Source organism: Oncorhynchus gorbuscha, linkage group LG20, assembly GCF_021184085.1.
Source record: "Oncorhynchus gorbuscha isolate QuinsamMale2020 ecotype Even-year linkage group LG20, OgorEven_v1.0, whole genome shotgun sequence".
In the NCBI taxonomy this organism is placed as follows: Eukaryota; Metazoa; Chordata; class Actinopteri; order Salmoniformes; family Salmonidae; genus Oncorhynchus; species Oncorhynchus gorbuscha.
In genome coordinates this window covers 10,806,412-10,826,602 of record NC_060192.1, presented here as the reverse complement: position 1 = coordinate 10,826,602, position 20,191 = coordinate 10,806,412, and the positions used below count along the sequence as shown (strand labels likewise).

Below are 20,191 nucleotides of genomic sequence, written 5' to 3'. Positions count from 1 at the left end.
GAAGTTGGGCTTTTAATGAACTTGCAAAAGTAATTCTTAATTGATTGCTCTTTGAGAATTAAACTTTTAATTCACCTGAACCCGTTGCTGTTTCTAAGTTAATGGGGGAAAGTTTAAAATGTCTCATTGGTTAGAACAAATACATTTGGACGTCATCCAAAAGAAGAACCCTGAAAAAGGTTTGTTGGGCGATTCAACTTCCTGGTTAAATCGAATAAGACAATGATATCAAATCAGGTAAAAATGATATACAGTGTAGCCTGAATTACTTAGAAACAATTATTGATGAATCATACCTCATACCTAGGTTATTTGGGATTTAAACTTTGATTAACCTGAAAGTGGTGATGTACTTAAGTTAATGTGGAAAAGTTTAACAATGTCTCATCGGTTGGCACAAATTGTGTATTATCCCAATGAACGACCTGAACAGGTAGTATAGCAATTTAACTTATTTACTAAATTGAACGAGACAATGATATCCAATCAGTTGATTGGATACCAGACAGTGTGCCCCATTGTAATAGGTGTGAGAAACGTATGCCACCTGAATTTTTTTTAGGAAGAAAACAAAAAATACTAGTGATTCTTCATCACCAGGGGTCACTGATAGCAAAAAGCTAAAATCAAACAGGGAAGAAAGGAAAAACAAAAATGTCTGCTCTCACTTTGTTAACTTTGACATTCACCCTTTCGGCGTAGTTTGGATATCTATTCTAGCAATGTTTCCGGAATATGCGGAAACACCCGCCTTGATCTCCTCACATTACCAAACGTGAGAGATAATGACTTCGCTTCATTCAAGCAAATATATCTACAAAAATTTCTGTAACGGCCGGTACATAGACTCGTAGAAATTAATAATGACCAAGTCTACCCATGCCGAGGGCGAGAGACAGAAATAGCATTTGTTTAGGCCCAACGCTGCTATCGCTTAAAATGCTTAAAACGGTCAGCCCCTATGTCCTGACTCGTAGGCATTTGGCAATTCCCCTATACACACTGACTTCTGTCAGATATACAACCGGAGTCAATCTCTCCCTGTTCGTATCTGGGTGAAACAAAACAACACACACCCCACTCAATAATAATGCTTGCTACAGCGCTATTGGTCCATAAGTATCTTGCTACACAATTCCTATGGCCTTAAACAGTGAGACCTAGTTTTATCTTAGATTTCTCGCACGGGGCTCCAAATATGTCGTTACGTTTATCATCATTAATGTGATGACATGCTATTCATCGAATCGATTTGTTTATAATTACGTGATTAAATTAATCAGGTAACCATTATCTCAGTAACCTGGGGCACCATGGGAAAAATAAACGAGTTGTAATTTCCCAAATTAACACAAAGAATATCAAAATATCGATTTCATAGCAGTCCCTAATTAAATTAATTTCCTCATAAGTCTCATTCTGAACATTGCATAATTCATAAATCTGCACAAACCCGGGTCTCACTAAATCATTCTGTACCACACCAATTGAATTAAATATTTTTTTTTACTAACAAGCTAAATGATAATATAAGATACACATACAGTCTAGGTTAAGGATTATTGATTAGAACTTAATTCAGTTACACAGGTCCCTTGCTGGCCAACACAATATGACACGTTACACAAGATGGAGATTGAGAAAGAAAGTGCACGGGAGAAAAGCACTTGGATACAAATGTAAACTATGCTTAGTTTAGCCCTAACACCTTGCCCTGAACTGCCGCGCTTATCCGTCAGAATTATATTGAATGTATTTACTTGAAGGTCTCCGTTGGATATCTCTTCGTGGGCCGAGTTCCTGATGGGCCCAGGCCTTTGTGGGCCGCGTTCTGCTTTGTGGTTCTTGTACTTCGATTGGCCAGGTGCACGTCTCTGATTGTCCACAAGGTGTCACAATGTCCTTTCCCTTAGTTGTCTGACTCCTTGTACTCGTTCTGGAAGATTGGTCTTCTGAGGATGGCTAATCAGCCATTTAGATATTCCCATAGTGGGAAGAAAAGCAGTGTAGACACACAATTGCTTGGAGAGAATAACCAGGTGGTCCTGCTTGAATTCTCCTTCTTAGATACAGATACTCAACCGTAGCATTGATTGTTAAGAGGTTCCTTTGTCTTCTTCAACCTCGTGTTGCGTTTTGCGGTCGAATAATAGTAGACCTAGGCTGCAGCACGTGATCTCTAGTCTGATGTGTTAACTCTTAACACAAATGCTTTATGCCCTGGGGGACAGAGGGCATTTACATCATTGTGGCACGCTCCCTTGGTTCCCTGAGGTGTAGCTAGTTACAAGGCAAGGTGTCAGACAACTAAATTCACAGTTCATCTTCACACAAACATTAATTTTGATCTGGATATTTCCAACACAACACACAGTATGTAAACATAATGTACATATTATTTAAAGTTACAATGTTTGTCATCACATCCTCATTTAACTTTTAATGACATCACAAAATTAACATTCATTTTCATAGACCAACTGTCCTCATTTTGGTTGATGAAATAGAATGTCCCAAAGTCCATTTATTGCATTTGATAGTTCTGAGGTAGATACTCCATAAGGGACAAAGACATTACGATATCTCAGAGACCAGAACGGAGTTGGTCTGCTGCATTATAATATACAACGGGCGTGAGGGGTCACACACACCCCCCACCCCCCACCACCACCACCACCACGTCTTACCTGATCCTCACAGGCATGTCATGACTACCCCCAAAGATAAACTTACAGCAGATTTTGAAAACTGTACACAATACTTCTGGTGAATGAAAGGATTAAAAACAAATGCAAAATAGATGCAAGTAAAGGCAGATTTATCCATGTTTAGGTATTGGTAAACTGGGTATTGACAACATATATAAAATACACAATGGGTATCCAGTGGACAATATTTCAGGTGGTACATTTTCAATGACAATTAAAGGGGCAACCTGCAATACTTACAGCTGTCCAAATCTTTTTCAATTAACAATATGTACCCATTGATTCTTGAAGAATATAACCATCACATTGATCTCATGGACTGCGAGTCCTCTGTCGTTTAGAGAGTGTTGGCATTTGTCCGGCCCCAGTATCCCTCAGCCTAGATGAAGGAGTAATGCTAACTTGTGTCACTTGCATAGAGGGCGTTGGCGGAGCGGCATGTCCCCCGTGCTGGCCTCGGAGCCTCCGGGGACTGTGTGCCATGCTGTGCCAGAGGGGCAGATTGGGAAAGAAAGGCAGACAGGTCAGGTCCATGTGGAGGGGTGGTCAGGTCAACTCAGTGTGTTCCTCTCCAGGAAGGATGAGACCATTCGTGCCTCCTCCAATTCCCTTCTTGCTTGACGGTGCCATCGCTGCTGTGCCAGGTCCTTGGCAATGATTTCCCGTTCCTGTAGAGCTCTACGGGCCTGCACATCCAATAGGTGACATCGTTCGTCAGCCTGTCTTACCTCCTCAATCTGAAGCTCAATTTCCTCCAACGCTAGTAGGACAGTGGTCTGTGAATCGCTGAGGGCTAGTGAATGGCGGCTGCCATGGCCACTTCCAAAGGGGTATCCAACTGTCACTCCGTCTAGAGTGCCTCAACGATTTCCCAGTAGTTAAGGGCTGAGCGGAGCCTGCCTCAGGAAGCTAGTCGACCTGTGCGGTGGGAGTTACCTCCTCCATAGGTTCTTCCTGTAGACCACTTTCCCGTCCTTGGCTCAGAGGGGATGGTTGATGGCTGAAACGTACAGTTGATCCATCACCACTTTGAGTTCTGGTGGGCTTGCCCTTTGATGTGGGATACTCGACCACATAATCCTCAAGATAACCCGGTGCTTGTCTGGTTCTTCTGGTGCTGCTGGTGGCTGAGGATGAAGCCTTCCTTGTTGCTTTAGGCTTAGCTCCTGGGTCTTTTATTTGTTCCAAGACCTTTCCCTCAGCTGCTCTTTCTTCCTCTCTCCTTCCAGTGGAGACAATTCTTCCTTCTCCCCCTCCATTTATTTTTCACCTGTCTTTAGCTCAGTCATGATCCTGCTCGAAGGACCATTGAAAGATCAGTGGAATCTGTGTGGGGAGGAATGGATGAGACTTGACGCAGGAATTCCTTTAACCATAAAGTGGTATATTTACTGGGTAGTATGTGCTGCATAACAAAGGAAACTGAATAACATGTATCCAATCAAATTCATAACATGTATACAATCAAATTGATAATCAGAAATATCAAATCATAATCATTCATTATTAACATAATTAGGGAATTCAACAAATCAGTTCATTAAGAAGTCAATAGGAATCATTCATTAGTCATTTATGCTCATAAACATTTATCATAATCATGAGAAGAATACAAACAGTGATCGGTTATTCAATCTATAATTCGCATTAGTTTGATATCAGAATCGATCAGTTCAGCAAACGATGACGTTTCATATTTCACCCTTTCAAGTGTCTTCATTACATATTAACCATATATCGTTTCGCATAATTGACCTGTGACGATCCGTAGGGCTGTGATCATTGACCATTCACATTACACAATACGTTTGAAGCGTGCGCTCCGCTGTAATAACTATAAACAATAACTGATGGCCCACTCTCCCGATCGCAACAGATTGTTCAGTTGAAAGGTAACAGATTTCCGTGGACTTACATGGATTTATGGACACACAGAACTTCTAGATTAGACGAAGTTAAGGACGAGAAAGCAGCGAGATCCGGCATTGGCGATTTCCTCCTTTTATGGAGTTGAGATCTGTCGGACATTTCCACCTGACCGAATTAAAGCGCCCCTGGCCCAGCTGAGTAAGTGGCCATGAATTAAAGGATTCTTCCACCAACTCCATGGGCCTTTTCTACGGTACTAGAGATTGTAACTTTAAACCACATTTGTTTCTAATGCACAACTAATTTTCACTTGCCACAGTTCATGTACAGCAGAATTCCATGAAAAAGGAAATTATTTGGAGATAATCATTTACAGAATATACAAATCAGGAACAAGCACCTTGATTGGTTAAATAGAATAGAGTTTCCCCTCTGTGTTTTAATTATATTTTTGTATCTCTTCTTAATTCCGCCCTCCTCCCTCTCAGTAATCCATCTTCAGGGAGAAGAGACCATCAGAACAAGAACGTTGATGTCCTCTGTGTTGACGGTGGGAGGCCTGAGGGGCGGGTCGAAAGAGCACACAGTAGAGTAGGAGGTAGATAGATACAGTAGCTGTTCTCTCTGAGATCTTCTACATTACCGTCAGCAACTTCAGACAGACTGATCAGACCGATAAACCACCTTTCATCCTAAATTACTGCTCATTATGATTAGATCAGTCAGTCTGCACCCGCCGGAATCAACGTAGTTGGCCTCAAACATGCACTATGTGAAGTAATCTAGCCTTCTGTTGATGGTCTTGCAGCCCTTGGCAGAGAAGATCTTCTCGCTCTTGGGGAAATAGACCAAGTCTCTGGCCATCTGGTCAACCACGTCCTGGTTGGGCTCCAGGCCCCTGGCGGACATCTCTGCCTTGACACACAGCAGCACGTGTCTGTACTCCAGAGGCAGGAAGGGGACAACGACGTCAACTAGGTTCCTGTCCATCAGACTCGAGGGCCACAACCCACCTACACAGAGAAAGGGAGGGACACAGTCATGAGATGGACAAGAAGAAGCTACCACCAATTGCTTACCCAATCCTCTCAGATGTACACAAGTGCCTAGGGGGTAAGGATAGTCATAAGATGGGCAGGTGCAAGAAAGGCAGATGGACAGAATATAGATCTTACAAGTTTTCTTTGTATTGAAAGTCTGAAAAGACTCCAATAACATCCCCATTCTTCTAACCCCAGGCGTAGTAACATAAAGGAGAGAATCCTGACCTTAGAGAAACATGTGCATGATTTGTTAAATATACAAATAGTTACCAAGGTACATAAGGTAGACTTCAGCCCTAAAGAAGGACAGCAAATAGGTGGCTTACTCTTCTTGTTGTTGAACAAGGTCAGGGAGAGAGCTGGTTCTAAGTCATGCAATTTTATTTCCTCTCGGTCTCGACCTGCTTTCCAGAAGTCCAGGGCCTCCTGTGTTATGTGCTGTACTCCAGCATTGCTATGGAGATGAGCAAAACAAACTAGTAGATATTACATTTGCACTATGCAGAAATTTCCTGGTTGCTAAAACTCTAATAGTTCGCCCAATTTCAGTTTATGTGACAAAATAAGCTTGTAGAGAATCACTGTACCATCTAAACCACTGTGAAATATATCTTCTACATCTAATAATATTGTTTCAGCTGTTTGAAGCTGGTGTAAAAAATAAATAAAATGCTTAATGGGAAGCATAGAAATTGAGCACATAACTTAGACTTGCTTATCAAGCCTTGATAAGCTCCTTTCCTGAGGACGGCTCACCTCTCACAGTTCTGGGCGACTTTAACCTCCCCACGTCTACCTTTGACTCATTCCTCTCTGCCTCCTTCTTTCCACTCCTCTCCTCTTTTGACCTCACCCTCTCACCTTCCCCCCCCTACTCACAAGGCAGGCAATACGCTCGACCTCATCTTTACTAGATGCTGTTCTTCCACTAACCTCATTGCAACTCCCCTCCAAGTCTCCGACCACTACCTTGTATCCTTTTCCCTCTCGCTCTCATCCAACACTTCCCACACTGCCCCTACTCGGATGGTATCGCGCCGTCCCAACCTTCGCTCTCTCTCCCCCGCTACTCTCTCCTCTTCCATCCTATCATCTCTTCCCTCTGCTCATACCTTCTCCAACCTATCTCCTGATTCTGCCTCCTCAACCCTCCTCTCCTCCCTTTCTGCATCCTTTGACTCTCTATGTCCCCTATCCTCCAGGCCGGCTCGGTCCTCCCCTCCCGCTCCGTGGCTCGACGACTCATTGCGAGCTCACAGAACAGGGCTCCGGGCAGCCGAGCGGAAATGGAGGAAAACTCGCCTCCCTGCGGACCTGGCATCCTTTCACTCCCTCCTCTCTACATTTTCCTCCTCTGTCTCTGCTGCTAAAGCCACTTTCTACCACTCTAAATTCCAAGCATCTGCCTCTAACTCTAGGAAGCTCTTTGCCACCTTCTCCTCCCTCCTGAATCCCCCCCCCCTCCCTCTCTGCAGATGACTTCGTCAACCATTTTGAAAAGAAGGTCGACGACATCCGATCCTCGTTTGCTAAGTCAAACGACACCGCTGGTTCTGCTCACACTGCCCCACCCTGTGCTCTGACCTCTTTCTCCCCTCTCTCTCCAGATGAAATCTCGCGTCTTGTGACGGCCGGCCGCCCAACAACCTGCCCGCTCGACCCTATCCCCTCCTCTCTTCTCCAGACCATTTCCGGAGACCTTCTCCCTTACCTCACCTCGCTCATCAACTTATCCCTGACCGCTGGCTACGTCCCTTCCGTCTTCAAGAGAGCGAGAGTTGCACCCCTTCTGAAAAAACCTACACTCGATCCCTCCGATGTCAACAACTACAGACCAGTATCCCTTCTTTCTTTTCTCTCCAAAACTCTTGAACGTGCCGTCCTTGGTCAGCTCTCCCGCTATCTCTCTCAGAATGACCTTCTTGATCCAAATCAGTCAGGTTTCAAGACTAGTCATTCAACTGAGACTGCTCTTCTCTGTATCACGGAGGCGCTCCGCACTGCTAAAGCTAACTCTCTCTCCTCTGCTCTCATCCTTCTAGACCTATCGGCTGCCTTCGATACTGTGAACCATCAGATCCTCCTCTCCACCCTCTCCGAGTTGGGCATCTCCGGCGCGGCCCACGCTTGGATTGCGTCCTACCTGACAGGTCACTCCTACCAGGTGGCGTGGCGAGAATCTGTCTCCTCACCACGCGCTCTCACCACTGGTGTCCCCCAGGGCTCTGTTCTAGGCCCTCTCCTATTCTCGCTATACACCAAGTCACTTGGCTCTGTCATAACCTCACATGGTCTCTCCTATCATTGCTATGCAGACGACACACAATTAATCTTCTCCTTTCCCCCTTCTGATGACCAGGTGGCGAATCGCATCTCTGCATGTCTGGCAGACATATCAGTGTGGATGACGGATCACCACCTCAAGCTGAACTTCGGCAAGACGGAGCTGCTCTTCCTCCCGGGGAAGGACTGCCCGTTCCATGATCTCGCCATCACGGTTGACAATTCCATTGTGTCCTCCTCCCAGAGCGCTAAGAACCTTGGCGTGATCCTGGACAACACCCTGTCGTTCTCAACTAACATCAAGGCGGTGGCCCGTTCCTGTAGGTTCATGCTCTACAACATCCGCAGAGTACGACCCTGCCTCACACAGGAAGCGGCGCAGGTCCTAATCCAGGCACTTGTCATCTCCCGTCTGGATTACTGCAACTCGCTGTTGGCTGGGCTCCCTGCCTGTGCCATTAAACCCCTACAACTCATCCAGAACGCCGCAGCCCGTCTAGTGTTCAACCTTCCCAAGTTCTCTCACGTCACCCCGCTCCTCTGCTCTCTCCACTGGCTTCCAGTTGAAGCTCGCATCCGCTACAAGACCATGGTGCTTGCCTACGGAGCTGTGAGGGGAACGGCACCTCAGTACCTCCAGGCTCTGATCAGGCCCTACACCCAAATAAGGGCACTGCGTTCATCCACCTCTGTTCCTGCTCGCCTCCCTACCACTGAGGATGTACAGTTCCCGCTCAGCCCAGTCAAAACTGTTCGCTGCTCTGGCTCCCCAATGGTGGAACAAACTCCCTCACGACGCCAGGACAGCGGAGTCAATCACCACCTTCCGGAGACACCTGAAACCCCACCTCTTTAAGGAATACCTAGGATAGGATAAAGTAATCCTTCTCACCCCCCCCCCCCTTAAAAGATTTAGATGCACTATTGTAAAGTGGCTGTTCCACTGGATGTCATAAGGTGAATGCACCAATTTGTAAGTCGCTCTGGATAAGAGCGTCTGCTAAATGACTTAAATGTAAAAAATGTAAATGTAAGTAGAATGGATCTATTACTCACATTTCTATGTGAGTTTGGTCAGGTCGCCCGGCAGGGTAGCCTAGTGGTTAGAGCGTTGGAATAGTAACCGCAAGGTTGCAAGGTCGAATCCCAGAGCTAACAAGGTACAAATCTGTCGTTCTGCCCCTGAACAGGCAGTTAACCCACTGTTCCTAGGTCGTCATTGAAAATAAGAATTTGTTCTTAACTGACTTGCCTAGTTAAATAAAGGTAAAATAAAAGTTGCATATTGCCATTTTAAGCTGGGTTCAACTTTCTTTTTCTTCCTCACTGGTCCGGACATGGGGTAGTTTATAAATGCATTAGGTTCATGTGTAGTTATTTTATTTGCAAAATAAAAATTCAGAACTAACTGAAGTTCAGTTTTGGGGGCCATATCTGATTGACAGCAGACGTTTAGGTAAGTAAAACCATGGTTACTACAACGAGTCGTTAAATTGTGGGAAAATAGGATGATGTATGTCTAATATATTTGCCTATTTTTTTTTTTCCAAAAGTCTCCAAAAACACCACATGAATTCTTATCACACACTGCTAGTCTGTCTGCCCTACCTGAGGAAGATGAAGATGGCTTGACGGTACGAGACCCCGTCCAGATATTCAGAGTAACCCAGGTAGGGCTTTATACAGTCGATCAGGCCAGGATGCATCTTGTCCATCTCGTCAAAGATGAACATGTCTTCTTCAACCTCATGTTGCGTTTTGCGGTCAAATAATAGTAGACCTAGGCTGCAGCACGTGATCTCTAGTATGATGTGTTAACTCTTAACACAAATGCTTTATACCCTGGGGAAAAGAGGGCATTTACGTCATTGTGGCACGCTCCCTTGGTTCCCTGAGGTGTAGCTAGTTACAAGGCAAGGTATCAGACTTACCAGGATCTGGTTTAGACAACTAAATTCAGTTCATCTTTAGAAAAACATTCTCTTTGATCTGGGTATTTTCTACACAATGCACAGTATGTAAACAAGTTACAATGTATGTCATAACGTCCTCATTTAACTTTTAATTACATGACAAAATTGACATTCATTTTCATAGGCCAACTGTCCCCATTTTCCACATTTTGGTTTCTACAGCAGTGAAGATAGATTACAAGAAAGCCGCAAAATATATTTTTTTAAATTCAGATATACATTCCCAGTCAAAGGTTTGGGCACAACTATTCATTCCACGTTTTTAAATGTTTTACTATTTTCTATATTGTAAAATAATAGTAAAGACATCAAAACTATGAAATAACACATATGGAATCATGTAGTAACCAAAAAAGTGTTAAACAAATCAAAATATATTTGAGATTCTTCAAAAGTAGCCACCATTTGCCTTGACAGCTTTGCACACTCTTGGTATTCTCTCAACCAGCTTCACCTGGAATGTGTTTTCAACAGTCTTGAAGGAGTTCCTACATATGCTGAGCACTTGTTGATTGCTTTATCTTCACTCTGCAGTCCAACTCATCCCAAACCATCTAAATTGTTTTGAGGTCAGGTGATTGTGGAGGCCAGGTCATCTGATGCAGCATTCCACTCGTCAATCTCCTTCTTGGTCAAATAGGCCTTACACAGCCTGGAGGTGTGTTGGGTAATTGTCCTGTTGAAAAACAAAATGGTAGTCCCACTAAGCACAAACCAGATGGGATGGCGTATCGCTGCAGAATGCTGTGGTAGCCATGCTGGTTGTGTGCCTTGAATTCAAAATAAATCACAACAGTGTCACCAGCAAAGCACCCCCAGACCATCACACCTCCTTCTCCATGCTTCACGGTGGGAACTACACACAGATATCATGTATTCACCTACTCTGCGTCTCACAAAGACATCTCACATTGCTTGTGTTTCTTGGCCCAAGTAAGTCTCTTCTTCTCACTGGTGTCCTTTGGTAGTGGTTTCTTTGCAGCAATTTGATCATGTAGGCCTGACTTACGCAGTCTCCCCTGAACAGTTAATGTTGAGATGTGTCTTTTACTTGAACTCTGTTAAGCATTTATTTGGGCTGCAATTTATGAAGCTGGTAACTCTAATGAACTTATCCTCTGCAGAAGAAGTAACTCTGGGTCTTCCTTTCCTGTGGCGGTCCTCATTAGAGCCAGTTTCATCATCGCACTTGGTGTATTTTGCAACTGCACTTCAATAAACTTTTAAAGTTCTGGAAATGTTCCGTATTGACTGACCTTCATGTCTTAAAGTAATTACAGACTGTAATTTATCTTTACTTATGAGCTGTTCTTTTTAACTAAGTTTATTTTGATTTGTTTAACACATTTTTGGTTACTACATGATTCCATATGTTATTTCATAGTTTTGATGTCTTCACTCTTATTCGACAATATAGAATTATTATTTTTTTTAAATGTGGAATGAGTAGGTGTGTCCAAACTTTTGACTGATACTGTACATTCCCTATCATATAAGAACCCTCAAATCCAAATCTGGACCTTGAAGCCAGTTCCACTGCTTTTTTCTTTTTCATTCTTCCCATCTAACCAGGGACTGATTTAGACCTGGGACACCAGGTGGGTGCAATTACTTATCAGGTAGATCAGAAAACCAACAGTACTCCAGACCTTGTAGGGTAAGATTTGAATTCCACTGATATAGAATATGCACCATAGTGATTTTTTTACAGCCAAATTCTCCATTGAGAATGTCCCTGCCACGGTTACTGGGTTTACACTTCAATATAACAAAATACTTGTTTTACCTTGTAGTTCTCAAGCTGACTCCAATTAGGGAAGTGAGTAGAAGTCACAAACTGATGGACGAAACTGCTGGCCATGCCCTTCTTGTAGATGTTTTCAGCTATCAACTTCCTGACTAAGTCCTTCCCTGTGCCAGTCCAGCCATGTAGAGAGAGCACCAGGGGCTTTCTAGGGTTTTTATTGTTCATGAAACCTGTTACAGATTTCTGGATGACTCTAGAGGCAACATGTTGACCAAACAGTTTCTTATGTAGAGCCACTTCCAAACCTGATGACAGGGCAAAAGTCATTTATTAGTGTCAATGAATGGGATGTGCTATGAATACACCACCATTATTTCTATACTAATTATAGGTGGTTATCTTAATAACGTGATTAGTTACGCATATAGGGCACAGCTGCTTAGTAGGCTAGCGGTGCATCAGTTAGCTGTTTGTTCACTCTTACTCGCCCACCCGCAATTGCTAATAACCCATCCACAACCACCCGACTGTTATGACTTTCCCTCATGAGTGAGGATCAACACATGGATGGCAGAACCCCCCCACACACCAGAGTGGAAGAAGAGGGGGAGTGGGGCAGGTTGTATGACTTTAATGACCGGTCATAAACTCTCTCCCTCTTGCACTGCAGTATGGAGTCAAAAATCGTTTTGCATATAAACTTTGCCAAGTCAGAAACCACGCCCATGTGAGCATAGACATTATGCCAAAATGATGGAATGCCCCTTTTGCCAGAGTGCTTATGAAGTAGTCCTCAAGAAAGTTACATTAAACCAAGCAGGCGGACGGTGTAAACCGGACGTCACGTAATGGTTAATACTAGAAGACCAGTGTACGAAGGTGAAGACGAGACTACACATTCACAGTCTGTAGCTGTACAGTTGAAGTAGGAAATTTACATACACTTAGGTTGGAGTCATTAAAACCTGTTTTCCAACCACTCCACACATTTCTTGTTAACAAACTATAGTTTTGGTTAGGTTAGGACATCTATTTTGTGCATGACAAATCTTTCCAACAATTGTTTACAGATTATTTCACTATCACAATTCCAGGGGGTCAGAAGTTTACATACACTAAGTTGACTATGTCTTTAAAAAGCTTGGAAAATTCCAGAAAATTATGTCATGACTTTAGAAGCTTCTGATAGGCTAATTGACATTTCAGTCAATTGGAGGTGTACCTGTGGATGTATTGCAAGGCCTACCTTCAAGCTCAGTGCCTCTTTGCTTGATATCATGGGAAAATCAAAAGAAATCAGCCAAGAGCTCAGAAAAAAAATGTAGGCTTCCTCCAAAAGTCTGGTTCATCCTTGGGAGCAATTTCCAAATGCCTGAAGGTACCACGTTCATCTATACAAAACAATAGTACGCAAGTATAAACAACATGGGACCACGCAGCAGTCATACTGCTCAGGAAGGAGACAAGTTCTGTCTCCTAGAGATGAACATACTTTTGTGCGAAAAGTGCAAATCAATTACAGAACAACAGCAAAGGACCTTGTGAAGATGCAGGAGGAAACCGGTACCAAAGTATCTATATCTACAGTAAAATGTGTCCTATATCAACATAACATGAAAGGCTGCTCAGCAAGGAAGAAGCAAATGCTCCAAAACCGCCATAAAAAAGCCAGACTACAGTTTGCAACTGCACATGGGGACAAAGATTGTACTTTTTGGAGAAATGTCCTCTGGTCTGATGAAACGAAAATAGAACTGTTTGGCCATAATGACCATCTTCATGTTTGGAGGAAAAAGGAGGAGGCGGGCAAGCCCGAAGAACACCATCCCAACTGTGAAGCACTGGGGTGGCAGCATCATGTTGTGGGGGTGCTTTTCTGCAAGAGGGACTGGTGCACTTCACAAAAAATAGATGGCATCATGGAGGTAGGAAAATTATGTGGATATATTGAAGCAACATCTCAAGACATCAGTCAGTAAGTTAAAGCTTGGTCGCAAATGGGTCTTCCAAATGGACAATGACCCCAAACATACTTCCAAAGTTGTGGCACAAAGCCCTGACCTCAATCCTATAGAACATTTGTGGGCAGAACTGAAAAAGCGTGTGTGAGCAAGGCCTACAAACCTGACTCAGTTACACCAACTCTGTCAGGCGGAATGGGCCAAAATTCACCCAGCTTATTGTGGGAAGTTTGTGGAAGGCTACCTGAAACGTTTGAGCCAAGTTCAACAATTTAAAAGCAATGCTACCAAATACTAATTGAGTGTATGTAAACTTCTGACCCACTGGGACTGTGATGAAAGAAATAAAAGCTGAAATAAATCACTCTCTACTATTATTATGACATTTCACATTTCTAAAATAAAGTGGTGATCCTAACTGACCTAAAACAGGGGATTTTTACTAGGATTAAATGTCAGGAATTGCGAAGTTTAAATGTATTTGGCTAAGGTGCATGTAAACTTCCGACTTCAACTGTATATGTAAAGTAGTCTAGGAAACTCAAACGTAGACGAGAACACTTCGTGGTACACATCTGTAGTATACATTCTAACCTTCCTGTTTGGCCCTGTCCGGGGTGTCCTCGGACATCCAGAACACATCCAGAACAAAAGCCTACTTCCTGGTGGACCTACTTCAAAGGACATTGCGAAATCTGGTGGACAACCAGCCTCCAGTATTTATGCTGCAGTAGTTTATGTGTCTAGGGACAGTTTGTTTATCTGGAGTACTTCTCCTGTCCTATTCAGGTGTCCTGTGTGAATCTAAGTGTGCTTCTCTAGACTTACATGACCAGAGTCTTACATCACTTGAAAACCTCCCACTGAACATGCGAGTTGTACAGAGGGATGACAGAGAAAGACATAGGCATAAATATATACAGTGCCTTGTGAAAGTATTCGGCCCCCTTGAACTTTGCGACCTTTTGCCACATTTCAGGCTTCAAACATAAAGATATAAAACCATATTTTTTGTGAAGAATCAACAACAAGTGGGACACAATCATGAAGTGGAACGACATTTATTGGATATTCCAAACTTTTTAACAAATCAAAAACTGAAAAATTGGGCGTGCAAAATTATTCAGCCCCTTTACTTTCAGTGCAGCAAACTCTCTCCAGAAGTTCAGTGAGGATCTCTGAATGATCCAATGTTGACCTAAATGACTAATGATGATAAATACAATCCACCTGTGTGTAATCAAGTCTCCGTATAAATGCACCTGCACTGTGATAGTCTCAGAGGTCCGTTAAAAAGCGCAGAGAGCATCATGAAGAACAAGGAACACACCAGGCAGGTCCGAGATACTGTTGTGAAGAAGTTTAAAGCCGGATTTGGATACAAAAACATTTCCCAAGCTTTAAACATCCCAAGGAGCACTGTGCAAGCGATAATATTGAAATGGAAGGAGTATCAGACCACTGCAAATCTACCAAGACCTGGCCGTCCCTCTAAACTTTCAGCTCATACAAGGAGAAGACTGATCAGAGATGCAGCCAAGAGGCCCATGATCAGTCTGGATGAACTGCAGAGATCTACACCTGAGTTGGGAGACTCTGTCCATAGGACAACAATCAGTCGTATATTGCACAAATCTGGCCTTTATGGAAGAGTGGCAAGAAGAAAGCCATTTCTTAAAGATATCCATAAAAAGTGTCATTTAAAGTTTGCCACAAGCCACCTGGGAGAGACACCAAACATGTGGAAGAAGGTGCTCTGGTCAGATGAAACCAAAATTGAACTTTTTGGTAACAATGCAAAACGTTATGTTTGGCGTAAAAGCAACACCCTGAACACACCATCCCCACTGTCAAACATGGTGGTGGCAGCATCATGGTTTGGGCCTGCTTTTCTTCAGCAGGGACAGGGAAGATGGTTAAAATTGATGGGAAGATGGATGGAGCCAAATACAGGACCATTCTGGAAGAAAACCTGATGGAGTCTGCAAAAGACCTGAGACTGGGACGGAGATTTGTCTTCCAACAAGACAACGATCCAAAACATAAAGCAAAATCTACAATGGAATGGTTCAAAAATAAACATATCCAGGTGTTAAAATGGCCAAGTGTTGATAAAGGGTTATGTAGAAGGGTGAGCCGGTTAAGGATCGATTCAGACAAGGTGTTAAAATTTTACGACAAGCGACAGTTTATTCAGAGTGAGAATATCTGGTACACGTAAATACGGCTCTCCCGTTCGCTCGCACAGAACAGCAGGAAAAGAGAAAGAGTGAACCGTTACAATACAATTTATACAAAACCGAAAGTAGGTTGATCCTGGGAGATCGGATCTTTGGATTGGTTCAGCTGGGGTGTAGTCTGTAGTCTTCCGCCATTGGCTCAGCTGGGCCGTCCGTCACTCTAGAATCCCGCCGTCACATCCGTTCAGCTAAAGGAGACTGTGTGTGTTGCGCTGGTTTGGCAGTCAGTGTGTAATGTGGGAGCTATCCTGTAGGGGACCCCACAGGCTTTACTGTGAGTTGTAGCCATGTATTTAGCAGTAGGCTGATCACTTGCATAAGAGAATAGCAGTTCTTTACACAAGTCAAAGTCCAGACCTGAATCCAATCGAGAATCTGTGGAAAGAACTGAAAACTGCTGTTCACAAATGATCTCCATCCAACCTCACTGAGCTCGAGCTGTTTTGCAAGGAGGAATGGGAAAACATTTCAGTCTCTCGATGTGCAAAACTGATAGAGACATACCCCAAGCGACTTACAGCTGTAATCGCAGCAAAAGGTGGCGCTACAAAGTATTAACTTAAGGGGGCTGAATAATTTTGCACGCCCAATTTTTCAGTTTTTGATTTGTTAAAAAAGTTTGAAATATCCAATAAATGTCATTCCACTTCATGATTGTGTCCCACTTGTTGATTCTTCACAAAAAAATACAGTTTTACATCTTTGTTTGAAGCCTGTAATGTGGCAAAAGTTTGCAAAGTTCAAGGGGGCCGAATACTTTCGCAAGGCACTGTACATTGCAATTCTTGTCGAATGAGCGGTCGTTCATGTGCAAAGTATTCATATTCCCATGAGCATAGCTTACAAACGTCCTGATAGTTGAATTCCTTTGTCTCTCCCTTTCCCTCTCTTTTGAATCCGCCACATTGTGTAACAAGCAGTCATATCAGTTTAGTCCACTGGGAAACGATCATTGCATTGTGTTAGTAACCAATAACTATGCTGTGTGTGTGTGTGTGTATGTATTTCTGTGTGATTATTTAGTTAATAAATAAATAATTAAGCCAATTTGTATATCGCTGATTCATCATTTATGTTAGGGTTCGTGCAAATTTGAAGTCAACTATGTTCAAAATGAGGTACAATTATAATTAATGGTTGATTGATGACAAATATGATATCGAAATTATGATATTCTTGAGTTAATTCGAGAAACGGTAACTCATTAAACAAACTTTTCCCGTGGTGCCCCAGGTTACTAATGAGTTAATTAATTGTTGCATGATTAATATAGTCAAGTAATAATTAAATGTTAGGTAATCGATTAGATTAAACAGCATGTCATCACAATGATAGTCACAACACGTGATAATGTGAAAATCTGAGGTCCGCATCCAACCCTAGCCCGCTAATATAGAAACTGTGGTGTAGGCTACAGCCAGATTGTGGACTGATTTTTGTCAGGGGGTGAAGTGATATTTTTTTTTGCCTGATTTAGATAGCTATAGCGGCGTTCGGATACCCATACTTACATATTGTATACTACAATGATTATATACACTACATACTATTAGTTCATTTTAGTATACTGTAAATGAACAGTATACTTTCATTTGAGTGTACTAGCTCTTTGCTTGTCTACAGTAAGTTGTTGTTGCTATGCAACCTCTTGCTAGCTAGTTGGCATAAATTACTAGTTAGACATTTTATGACTTCATGTGTATTCTTCAATTCAATTTGGAGTTCCAGTGTGCCCATGAATTCAGAGAGTTGTCAGGTTGTCCGTTTGTAAATTCTGACCGTTTCTCACTCTCAGTCTGCACACTGGACGTTCACACCGAAGAGTAGGGTTGATTTGAGCGTTCTGGCCTTAAAACGGCAGTCAAGCACCCAAGAATGTTGGCTAGCTTGCTAGCTACTTCCAGACACAAATGAGACCACTCAAACCATTTTACTCGCCCTAGCATAGCTGGTTCGGCAGTTTTCATGTTATCCATTGGTGACTAACTGTGCTGCTGGAAACAATTTGACTCTTTTTTTGCCAACGTTTACTGACACTGGCCATATTCAACGGGTGTTGATCACCCGTAAATCAATTATTCTGTGCTCTGGTACACTCAGACGAGAGTGCTCGGAGATCAGAGTAGATAGCTAGAGCGAAGTCACCCAAATGTCCATTGAGAAGGCACAACGACTATACCATTTATCTAAATGACGGGAACAATCAAGTCGTTGGGTAGTTAGTTAGGGTAGTTAGTTGGGTAGTTAGTTAAGATAGCCTATAGTTAAAATACTGGCAAGTTTGATGTAAAAGTAGCCAACTAATGTTAGGTGGCTAGCTAACATACTGGTACATATTGATGTAATGATATGCTATGTGGTTCGTAAGGACAGCGTAGCTAACAAATTGTCAGCCAACATAACATGTAAGGTAACTTATTTGAAAAGTCATTACTTTATTACATTGTTCAACATTTTCTTAACATTTGTCATAATTAGTTAAAGCAATGAATTTGTATCCGCTCTCGTTGAACTTCAGCTACATATTTCCCGCCATTTTCTTCAAATCTGAAAACGATGTGAAGCAATGCCTATTTCCTGAGGAATTGCATTATGGGCCCTAAAGTACAGAAATAGTGTCCTCTGCGTGTATACTTCATATTATGGCCAATGTAGTACGACATCCGGGAACTTTTGGCATAGGCGTACAGAGGCCCATTATCAGAAACCATCACTCCTGAGTTCAAATGGCACGTTGTGGTAGCCTTTTAAAATGATAAACTTGGATTAGCTAACACAATGTGCCATTGGAACACAGGAGTGATGGTTGCTGATAATGGGCCTCTGTACGCCTATGTAGATATTCCATTAGAAATCAGCCATTTCCAGCTACAATAGTCATTTACAACAATAACAATGTCTACACTGTATTTCTGATCAATTTTATGTTATTTTAATGGACAAAAAAATGCTCTTCTTTCAAAAAAAGGACCACAAACTTTTAAACGGTAGTGCAGCTAGCTAGCTACCACAGCCAGCTCATCTCGAGGCTCTAGCTACAGACTGCTGTGTGTATGGAAATGTTTTGTAGCCTTTTTGTCCCGTTTCAAACTAACTTGGCTAGTTTTCACCAGTTGATGTACCATTAGAGCTAGCCAAAAGTTGGCTAACTTTACCTGGCTAGCCCACAAACTTTAGATATTATTTTTGTCTCAATCACACTAGACCTGAATTAAACGATGGAACCAGCAGACAAAACGATTTTAGACTGATAGTCTGAAGTTTTTATTAGTCAGTTTAGCAATGTAATGTTATTGATCTGTCAGTTTCCCTAGCTAATTCCCTACTTTTCAAACAGACATGGTATGAACAGCTATACAGACTACACGGTCATGGTGAACGGTCAGTACTCAACACAATATTGATGATGAATGGATACAGATATCTTTGAATGTACAGTCATTTCATATAATCTCAGACATACAGTGGGGAGAAGAAGTATTTGATACACTGCAGATTTTGCAGGTTTTTCTACTTACAAAGCATGTAGAGGTCTGTAATTTTTATCTAAGGAGTGGTACACTTCAACTGTGAGAGACGGAATCTAAAACAAAAATCCAGAAAATCACATTGTATGATTTTTAAAGTAATTAATTTACATTTTATTGCATGACATAAGTATTTGATACATCAGAAAAGCAGAACTTAATATTTGGTACAGAAACCTTGGTTTGCAATTATAGAGATCATACGTTTCCTGTAGTTCTTGACCAGGTTCGCACACACAGCAGCAGGGATTTCGGCCCACTCCTCCATACAGACCTTCTCCAGATCCTTCAGGTTTCGGGGCTGCCGCTGGGCAATACGGACTTTCAGCTCCCTCCAAAGATTTTCTATTGGGTTCAGGTCTGGAGACTGGCTAGGCCACTCCAGGACCTTGAGATGCTTCTTATGGAGCCACTCCTTAGTTGCCTTGGCTGTGTGTTTCGGGTCGTTGTCATGCTCAAAGACCCAGCCACGACCCATCTAATGGCCCCATCCATCCTCCCCTCAATACGGCGCAGTCCTGTCCCCTTTGCAGAAAAGCATCCCCAAAGAATGATGTTTCCAGCTCCATGCTTCACGGTGTGCTTGGGGTTGTACTCATCCTTCTTCCTCAAAACACGGCGAGTGGAGTTTAGACCAAAAAGCTATATTTTTGTCTCATCAGACCACATGACTTTCTCCCATTCCATCTGGATGATCCAGAGGAGGTCATTGGCTAACTTCAGAGGACATGCGCTGGCTTGAGCAGGGGGACCTTGCGTGCACTGCAGGATTTTAATCCATGACGGCGTAGTGTGTTACTAATGGTTTTCTTTGAGACTGTGGTCCCAGGTCTCTTCAGG

The 20,191-nt window shown here is 42.7% G+C and overlaps 1 protein-coding gene across 1 annotated transcript in view; it reads right to left on the bottom strand.

Annotated features, from left to right (window-relative positions):
* Positions 1 to 5,345: 5,345 nt before the first annotated feature.
* Positions 5,346 to 20,191, bottom strand: part of LOC124006622 (torsin-1A-like) — a 48,882-nt gene continuing 34,036 nt past the window's right edge. The window contains exons 4-9 of the mRNA XM_046316674.1: positions 11,654 to 11,928; positions 11,352 to 11,377; positions 9,723 to 9,736; positions 9,512 to 9,638; positions 5,947 to 6,074; positions 5,346 to 5,590 (exon numbers count right to left, since the gene is read on the bottom strand). Of these exons, the coding sequence (XP_046172630.1) occupies positions 5,346 to 5,590; positions 5,947 to 6,074; positions 9,512 to 9,638; positions 9,723 to 9,736; positions 11,352 to 11,377; positions 11,654 to 11,928 (815 nt within the window). The remainder of the gene's footprint in view (positions 5,591 to 5,946; positions 6,075 to 9,511; positions 9,639 to 9,722; positions 9,737 to 11,351; positions 11,378 to 11,653; positions 11,929 to 20,191) is intronic.